This window comes from Protomyctophum bolini (genome assembly GCF_963924005.1).
Source record: "Protomyctophum bolini genome assembly, chromosome: 21".
Taxonomy (NCBI): domain Eukaryota; kingdom Metazoa; phylum Chordata; class Actinopteri; order Myctophiformes; family Myctophidae; genus Protomyctophum; species Protomyctophum bolini.
In genome coordinates, this window is record NC_137882.1 from 29,118,213 (window position 1) to 29,127,984 (window position 9,772).

The 9,772-nt window shown below is 43.4% G+C and overlaps 1 protein-coding gene across 1 annotated transcript; it reads right to left on the reverse strand.

The window, feature by feature from the left end:
- Nucleotides 1-188: 188 nt before the first annotated feature.
- LOC308336470 (extracellular calcium-sensing receptor-like) lies at nt 189-8,289 on the reverse strand (the record flags this gene model as incomplete). The annotated part of the gene is made up of 8 exons (XM_080793835.1): nt 189-1,096; nt 1,480-1,603; nt 1,694-1,915; nt 2,902-3,177; nt 3,903-4,103; nt 4,487-4,756; nt 6,608-6,902; nt 8,174-8,289. 8 exons carry the CDS (start codon nt 8,287-8,289, stop codon nt 189-191), a joined length of 2,412 nt encoding a protein of 803 aa, XP_080649961.1.
- Nucleotides 8,290-9,772: the final 1,483 nt, after the last annotated feature.

The following is a 9,772-nucleotide window of genomic DNA, read 5'->3' on the forward strand; positions in this document are numbered from 1 at the left end:
CTCTATCATGATAGATAATAGATTATGTTTGCATATCTGTTTAATCTTATTAAAAACAGAATCAATTCCAAACAAGGTTTAATATTGCAATCAAATCCATATAAAATATAAATCCATATATTGTAAAAAAACAAACATGAATGATCTACAAAGAACATGAATTGCCTTTGTATGATCTGCTTCCAAGTCTAGGTGGCACCTCGACCCATGATGGACTTCTTAGTGTTTTTATCAGGTTTTAAAAGGATTATATAACACTTTGGTCCAAACAGCGCCAGCAAAAGGCCAAAACTAGATGCTAAAATAGCAAAGACCTCCACTATATCGGCATATTTGCCTGGAGAGCTGATATATGCTGGGATGAAGGCTATCCACACGGCACAGAAGATCAGCATGCTGAAAGTGATTAATTTGGCTTCATTGAAGTTGTCTGGCAGATTCCTTGCCATGAATGCTAGGACGAAGCTGAGGAGTGCCAGTAGACCGATATAACCCAGTAACACTGCAAAACCAACCGTTGATCCCACGGCACATTCATAGACTACCTTATCACTGTGGTATCGTGTGTTTTTATTAGGAGTTGGCGAGGCAGACACGAGCCAGGCTGTGCAAATTATTGCCTGGATGAAAGTAAGAACCAGGACTGTTCCTCTCTGCTGCATGGCACCGAAGAACTTCAGAATGTCTGCACCCCCAGGCTTGGAGGCCTTGAACACGGCCAACACCACCATGGTCTTTACCAGGATACACGAGACGCACAGCACAAAGCTGATCCCAAACGCTGCATGCCTCAGCTGACAAGTCCAGAGTCTCGGACGTCCAATGAACAGAAGTGAGCACAAGAAACACAGTTTGAGTGACATCAACAGTTGGAAGCTGAGTTCGGAGTTGTTGGCGCGCACCACGGGCGTGTCTCGATGGTAGATGAAGATTCCCATGATAATGGCACACATGAGCGTGCCTAACAATGAGATGGTTGTCAAGGAGATACCCAGGGGCTCGTGGTAGGACAGGAACTCCATGCTCTTAGGAACGCAGTGGTCACGCTGGGGACTGGACCAGAAGTCCTCTGGACAACTGGTGCACTCTGTAGAGTCTAACAAGGACAGCAAGTTTAAGGGGAGAGATAAGTAAAGTATTGTCCTAAAGATAATCCACATTGCTACATCCTATATGATCCCGAGTGCAGCAGAATTTATTTTGCGCCACCGGTGCTGCCGATGCGTTTCACTACTTTATCACTTCTTCAGACCCCCTTCTTCAGCATTTCTAAGCCAAATAATTCAATCCTCAAAGGAGACTATGTGAGCACGCCGGTCATCAAACCATTGGCTCAGGAATTAATCACCGTTAATTCAAGGCTTCATGGGGTAATTGATGACAAAAAAAAGGCATATTTGGGTGAACATATTTATGTTTTTGGCCACAAGCTGTATATAAATTGACAGTTGCATTCCCAAGTCTCTAATATAAACTAACCCGTTTTATTGCTGACTTCTCCCTCGGAACAAGCAATGCAGTCGAAGCAGCAGACAGGTTCTCCTTTCCTTCTGGCCACACGGGTTCCAGGGGAACAGCTCTCACTGCACACCGACCGAGGGGGCTGCAGAGGAAAGTAGCAACGATCATTTTCAGTCTAAATTAAATTGCATTCCCATCGTGAGCTCAATTATGTATAGAAAGCCAAAATTACTTTTGCGGAGTTCCAGGAGATTCTGTCTTCGTCGAGGGTGAGTTCTTCATCTCCGGAGGCCGACTCCTTGACCACACCTACGTTGTGAATCTTTGTGCTTCCATCGGGGAGCCACGCCCAGTTCAATACATCGAAGATTGGTAAAGCATCACCGTTCTCATCAAATGATACGTGATCTCCAACGGATGTGGTGAAGTTGACCTTTTCCAGGTAATAGAGAAGCTATAGAAATGGTGATGCGCAGAAACATGAAGAGCAATGTACGCCAAGTCACGCCGCCCACTATTTGGGGATTTAGCATTGCACAAGGGGCGTTCCTGTGGGCCACCAGCCTTATCACTAAAAACACCTGTGATACCCCTCATGGCTTTAGGAGCCTTATGCTCAGTGCTATCTTACACTCTCTCCCTCTCTGCCCATGGAAAATGTCAAGTATGTGATATATCACTCACATAATTATGATGGTTATAGAAAACTTTAGATTACAGAAATTGCTTGTGTTCTAGAGGTTACTTAAACTGAATAGTCTGGTGTGGTTATAGCAATTAAACGCAGATATAAAATTAAATTTTATTTGTTTCGCCCCCCCCCCAAAATAGGCCTAGTTATGTGTGACCAATTACCACCTGCCCCCTATGAAGACCACCATCAGAAGTCGGCCTCTTCAACCCGTGTTGTTTTTGGCAGTACATTTTGATTTAGTCATAGTCTCTTGAATAGTTTTCATTTAGTTTTAGTTTTAGTTTAGTCACCTGGAATTAGTGTTAGTCTAGTTTGATTTAGTCGATCAAAATGTATTTTGACGGCTGATTTTACACCTGCTGAAAATAGCCGATCTACAAGCTCACAACGCGCGTTGTGAGCTTGTAGATCAACAATTTTCAGCATGCAACTGATTTTAAAATGACTTATACTGGATCTTTTGTCCACTAGTCCCCTTAGTCTAGTTTTTATTTGTTGATGAAATTGTCAGTATATTTAGTCATAGTTTTAGTAATCATAGCTTAATTTCATTTAGTTTCCCTCAGTGAAAAAAGGTAGTCGACATTTTTCGTCTTAGTCGACGAAATCAACACTGTCAGGACCAGAGACTGAGCTGGCATCCGGCGTCGTCAATGTTTCTAGTTTTTCTTTCTTCCAATGCCATATTTACATTCTCCTTAATCCAACTAGATGACATTTACAGGTTAACTGAATTAACATCCCACCTGCCATGGCTGTATCGTCTGCAAACTGGCACAGCTGTGCCCAGGGAAAGGCCCTCTCCCTGGCACACACTGCAACATGTCATGGAGGGCGTGGGCCAGAGCATACACAGCCTTGTATATGTTATACACGGCCCTGAGGTCAGACACGTCCAACAGGGCGGTGTCTGCTGTCCCCAGGTCCTCTTGTCCAGTGCAGACCCTTCCACCAGCATCCACCCACTCTGCTGGAAGGGGCGCAAATCTGCACCCAAATGTGTGTTCCCAAAACTGCCTCACCTGCAAGAACACAATGAAGACATAAGCACAGATACAATTGATTGATTGATTGATTGATTAAATACTTTATTAACAGATTTCAAATAGTACAGTGGTACAATTGGTGCAAAAAGTTGAACACAAAAGTGCCTGTGTCCATTGTGGTCCTGTCACTGTGTATTCAATTCAGTGAGACATTGCATTGGAACAATGCACAAAAAACTAATTCCACCCACTTTTCACTTCTGTGTGCTGTGATGTGACAATAAAGATGATTGTGAGATTTAAAGGACCACTTCACCACTTTTCAACCTATCTTCATATAATAGGTCCTCAATAATAATCCTGATAAAATAGCACAATTCGACTCAGTCTGTATCTCATAGGAGGGCCGTGGGCAGTTCAGAAACCCGTCCACATCATCGTCAGGCAGATTCTTTTTAAAAACTATATATTTTTACAGAAATGTTTCGATTTTTATTATCGTGAGAACGATGGCTTCCATTTTCGCATGCAGTTTCTATTAGCTTGGATTCCTCATCGAATTGTGACAGTTTATCATGATTATTACGGAGGAACTATTATAATGAAGATAGGTTGAAAAGTGGTGAAGTGGTCCTTTAAAGACATACAATAACATGCAATACAGTACATCATCAACACTAGTGGCAATAACATAAACACATATGTATGGTAAACAGTTTTGGTTGGAGGGTATAACAGATATCATATTTAGAAATACTTACGACGTTATCTTCGTGGTCATTGTCGGGATGTATTTTCAATAAGAAGTCCTTGAGGCCTGGTATCTCTCCGCGGCGGATGGCGAACCCCAGGGTGCCTCTCAGGTATGGCAGGTAGTGAGGAGCCTGGAGATAAGGGTCTCTCCACCAACCTGAAGTGGCAGGTAAGATCCATAGCAGACCTGTCACGTTCTGCTTAATCACCTGTTCATGGTTTTGAAACAACAACAAAAAAAGAATCACACCCGTGTGAGCTGAGGGGTGCAGGCTGTGTGTGTGTGTGTGTGTGTGTGTGTGTATACTGTACTGTGCAATTATAGTTATAGTGGTCAGTGTGAAGCTCAACAGCTGTACTGTAGGCTGCTCAACAGTGCCACTTTAGGTCACCCAGTATTGAAGTACTCAAACAGACAGACATACATAGAGACAGATATACATACATACATTATGAGACAGACACACAAAGTCACTTAATGGAGGCGGGTTGGCACCGCTCAAAAAATACATTCTTCAACACATTCATATTTTTAGAGAATATACGAACCCCCTGAATTAACATCCTAAACATGTCTCATAACATAACAAACCTCCTCCATGACGTTATGCATGTAGCTCCCGTATCCAAACAGGATGACCACGCGCGCCGTGGACGTCTTCATCACCGCGACAATCCTCCGGAGTCTGTCCAGGTCGTTGTCGAAGGGCAGAGCCTCGGCGTACGCCACGCAGCCCAGACCGGACCGCTCCAGGTCAGACCGGAGCAGGCGGGCGGCGTCGCGGCCGCCGTCGTCGTCGCTGAACAACAGCCCCACCCACGTCCACTCAAACCACCTCATGGTCTGGAGAATAGCTCGCACCTGAGTGGGCCGGGGAACGGAGGGATACGTACAGTATGAGATCAGTCACATCGCGGTAAGTCAGTGTGTGGTGGGACACAGGCCCGGTTTGGCCATCGGGAGCACCGGGACGATTCCCAGTGGCCTGGCTTATCAGGTCAGGCCAGCAAAAAATAAATCTCTCCTAAGCTCAGGCCAGGCCAGCCACAGTCAATTTCAATTCAATTCAGGCAGTGTTGCTGCAGCACAACTATACGTTGTGTGTCTTGTGTTAATGGAGGAAAGAAGTTAATAATATAAATAACATCAGATGGTACATTTCTCATGTGAAATTACTGTATAGGCCCACCAAAGTTTCGGCGCGCGCGCGCGGTGTGACCTGCCAGGGCGTATAACTCCCGGCCTGATTTGGAGTTCCACTCCGGGCCTGGTGGGACAAACGGAAAGGTAGGAGCGCACGCCAGTAGTGGCGAGGTGCTGCTGCCCTGCACAGGAGATACAACTTTGACTTAAGAAAATAAAAGAGGCCGCACAGCTCGTAGTCACGATGCTAATAAACCAACGTTTCGGCAAGCAGGTTGCCTTCTTCAGGGTATGACATACAAGGGGTAAAACTGGCATTTATAAAGATTGGGACAAAGGTGCACTCATCTGGGAGTGTCCTCAATCCTCAAGTCAGTGTGTGGAACATGAACTAGGCCTACTAAATACCAACAGTAACCAATTATTTTCACCCAAGTGTCAAATGTAATCCTGGGGGGGCTACACTCCCTCTGCCAACCTGGGGAGAGCAACGGACTGACCTCATGCTTCCTTCAATGCATGAGGATCGAGTCCAAGCCGCTTCTTTTCACCTGGCGGGGGAGTTTCCCCAGTTGGACGTATGGGCTGTATTTTGCGTGTCTTAAGTACCAGGTCTTATTACCTAACTTGAGCAAACTAAAGACCTGGAGGTGTGATCAATGCTCTTTGGCCACTCGGAATAGCCAAATGGCATTGACCACGCCTCCAGGTCTTTAGTTTACTCAAGTTAGGTAATAAGACCTGGTACTTAGACACGCAAAATACAGCCCATAGCGTGTGGAAGGAACATGTTATTTCAATCAGTTGCTTTCCCCCTCCATCAGGCAGTGTAGAGACCAGGATTACTGCATGTTTTTTGTGAGGGTACCTAGCCTAGTGGTTCTCCTGGTAGAACACGCAAAATCCACACAGAAAAACACGTCTATTGTTATAGAAGTTCACCTGGAAGACAAAACTTGGTATTGTTCTGAAGAAGGATGGGAACTGAGTCAGGTCGCTCAGACAGGAGCAAGAAGCATAGTAACTTATCTGGAAAAAACAAAGCACAAAACATCTCTTCTGTACTGTTGTAATGTACGAACGAGATCAAGGGTGGGCAACAGTGGGTCTAGTACCTCTATAGGGGATCCTCAGGTTTACCTACATCCCTTTCCATGGGAAACATTTGCCAAACAAGGCTACATAGACTGAAATCTATATATAGCTACTACCCTCATGGGTAAAAATATATATATACAAAAATTGAATGAATGAATAAAAATATCGTCTCTGTTGGGAGGAAACCTGATGTGTCCAAAACAATTTCACTGGAAGAAAAAAAATAACAAAAAAGAAAAAGTGATGCGTTGTGACCTTGTTGATCTGCTATTTTTACTAATAAAAATAATCTAATCTAAAACAAATTGGACAGAGGAGACACAAGGCTTCTTCCCGACAGCAATTATTATGTTCCATGCAAACTACATTATTTATTCATCACATTTTAGATTTGCAAATATCCAAGTAAAGCAACATTAAGCATAATTATATAAAACAGGCTATGGGCATTCAAGTATATAGGAAACTTACCACGGGCACTCTGTATAAACCTAATATTCTAGAGATGGCAATGGAACTCTTCGAGGTGGAAGGGCCGACGATTCCGAGCGCCGGAGGAGACCCGACGCAGCTCTCGCCCGGCGTAAAGCGCTCCTCTGTCCCGCTGATCAGCGACAGCGCCGCGCCGAACGAAACGCCCAGCGTGAAGCAGGTGTCGTAGAGGCTGTAGCCCAGGGTCACGTTGGGCAGCAGGCTGGGGCTTCTGTTGATCTCAGTGATGGCGAAGGCCATGGTCTGGGCGTATCGGAACCCTTCAATGTCAAAGCTATTAGAACACAGAAAAATTGCACTGTAACGCAGTTTTTTTTTTCTTTTTCCTTGGTCTTAACCCATTCTGGACGGGAACCCCTTTTGGTGTTTTAAGCATTATGTTATACTTTAGCTATTGAAAGATCGTGAAAATGTGTCGCAAATCTTTGAATAATATATTATCTGAACGTTTTTAGCTAAAATCTTTGCTTCTGGGGGAGTCCCTGGAACAACATATTTTCAGATGGGGGTCGGGCGACCCCGAGATAATTCTCGGGGTCCTTGACATGAAAAAGGTTGAGAACCACTGAGTCATAGAAACATGAGTTTTTTTCAGAAAACTGTCATGTTTTAGAAGACATTTGTAGAATCTGTCCTCGGGTCTAAATGGGTTTTAAGGGGTGGCGGTGGATCAGTGGTAGAGTGGCCGGTTCCCAGTTCGAACCCGGGTTCCCCCAGAGTTAGTGTCGAAGTGTTCTTGAGCAAGACTCTGAATCCCTAATTGCTCCCCATGTGCAGGTTGGTGCCTTGCATGGTTTCCTCCGCCATCGGTGTGTGAATGTGTGTGAATGGGTGAATGTATACTGCACAATCTATGTAAAGCGCCTTAGATAAAGGCGCTATATAAATGCACAATTTATCTTGCGACACCCCTTATCCCTAAACGTATTTGCCATTTTTATTACTACCGGTATTTTTTTTTTTTTTTAAATAGTTGATCTACTAGCTCACAATGTGTCAATGTAGATTGGCTAGTTGAACTATTTTAAACCGTTTTGTGTTAGAAAAGTATAAATAAGGTTGTCGCAAGATAAGGCCCTTCAGGGCCCTATATTTGCGTCAGTGCTAAAGTCCTTATCCCTAAAACAAGTGTTCAACTAGCTGATCTACATCAACATGTTGTGAGCTTGTAAATTTGAACTATTTTAAAATGTTTTTCAAAATAGTAAAAAAAGGCAAAGACGTTTAGGGATAACGGGTTTAGCATGGATGAAAATAGGGCCCTTATTCTTTTGAATAACCATTTAGTCCTATTTAGTCGTCTGACATTGAGTCAGACGCCGATCTAGTCTTAGTCGAAACAAAATCGTTTAGTCTTAGTCTTGATGCAATGTTACGTTTTTCATAATCATCTAACCAAAAGAAGTTAACACAAATACTTGACATTTTTACATAATAAAATGTCTTAATTCATCATATAGTAGACAGTAAAAAAAAAAGTTCATTTTCGATTTCTTCCAAATCACATAATAAACGCATTCTGTCCTCCTCGACGTATATACCCACCGATAGCAGGAGGAGGGCTCCTGTTCCCTGGACTGTGTGAAGCTCAGCCCAGGGAACACGGAGCTCAGGTGGAATGGAAACAGGCCGCCCAGGAGCACGTCGCCGGCCTTGTGCATTCTGTCCAGATTATACGGAGCCTGCAACTCACAAGACGAGGAGGAAGGCGATGAGGACAAATAAGGAGTGAGGAGGGAAGAGAACAAATACAGCAGGCATGGAAACAGGTGTATGTCTGGAGAAGCACTCATGACTGTCCTGCTCTGTCTGACAACAACAACAACCCCCCCACCCTTCTCTAAATCCGTTGTTTTGAAGTTTAATATATATACACACGGTGCCGTGCCGTCACCCTGTCCCAGCTCATGGCATTACGTAATATTTTACGATCTGGGACGACGACTGTGTGTGTGTGTGTGTGTGTGTGTGTCTGAGGATGACTCAGCTGCCTCCACTCCCCCCGGCATCGGCAAAACATACTCGGGCCAGTCGGGTGGTAGTGGCTGAGGGCCAGGGGTAGAGTTGAGTTTGATCCCAGGCTCCCCCTGAGTTTGTGTCAAAGTGTCCTTGAGCAAGTATACAGTATGGGTGAATGTAATGCACAGTCTATATGTAAAGCGCCTTGGTGTCATATAAATGCACCATTTATCCTTTATACTCCCATGTCCTCAGCCGTATAGCCAACCTCTGTCAACCAATATCATAATTATCGGCATAGGAGGCCTAGAATAGTCTAGAATCGTTAAAACAAAAGAAAGACTCAATTTATTTATTTTTAACACTCATCTTTTACTTTCTCTAATAACAACCTAAAACATGAACCTTGGTTGAAAGAAAAACAAGAAAAAACAAAGTTGTCTTTTAAAGTACCAACAGTAGAAAGTATATGCAGAATGCCCCATTTCAAGTTTTCAAATGTACACATTTCATTTTGACAATGTGTCACATTGCGACGCATTGTGAGCTATTTCCAAACGGCCGAAATATATTGTGCTGAAGTGTTTAATGTATGTTTTGTTTAATATTCAAAGTAACTATACGTAGCACCTAAAGTTTTCAAATGAATGTAGTGGAGTACAATATGTGCCTCCGAGATGTAGTGGAGCAGAAGTAAAACTATTGGAAATTGGAACTGCTCAAGTAAAGTACAAATACCTCAACATTAAGTACAGTACTTAAGTAAATGTACTTCCAGCGCTGATTTTTAGAACCACTGTGGCATGTTGTTAAGCCTGTTGGAGCCTGTTTTTGAAAATATGTCCAGGGACTCATTTGCCTCGTTAGACGTGACAATGAATTACCCTCCAACACCTGTGGCAGCTGCTGTTCCACTATGACTATATGTCATCATCAGGCCCTGTGGGATGAAGTGATGCAACAGTACTTATGATGTTTCACTTCACTATAGTATGATGCTTTATGGTTTATCTGGGTTTTTCGTTAAATATGTACTTATTCTTATTTCCATATTTACGTTAGCCATTAGTTCGCTCCTTACAGTTGTGGAGCTAAGCATAATAATATATATCAAGACAGTCAAGCTCTTTTCCTTCGCATTTCCATGATGTACATAGAATTATACTCACATATTCCAGATCCAGT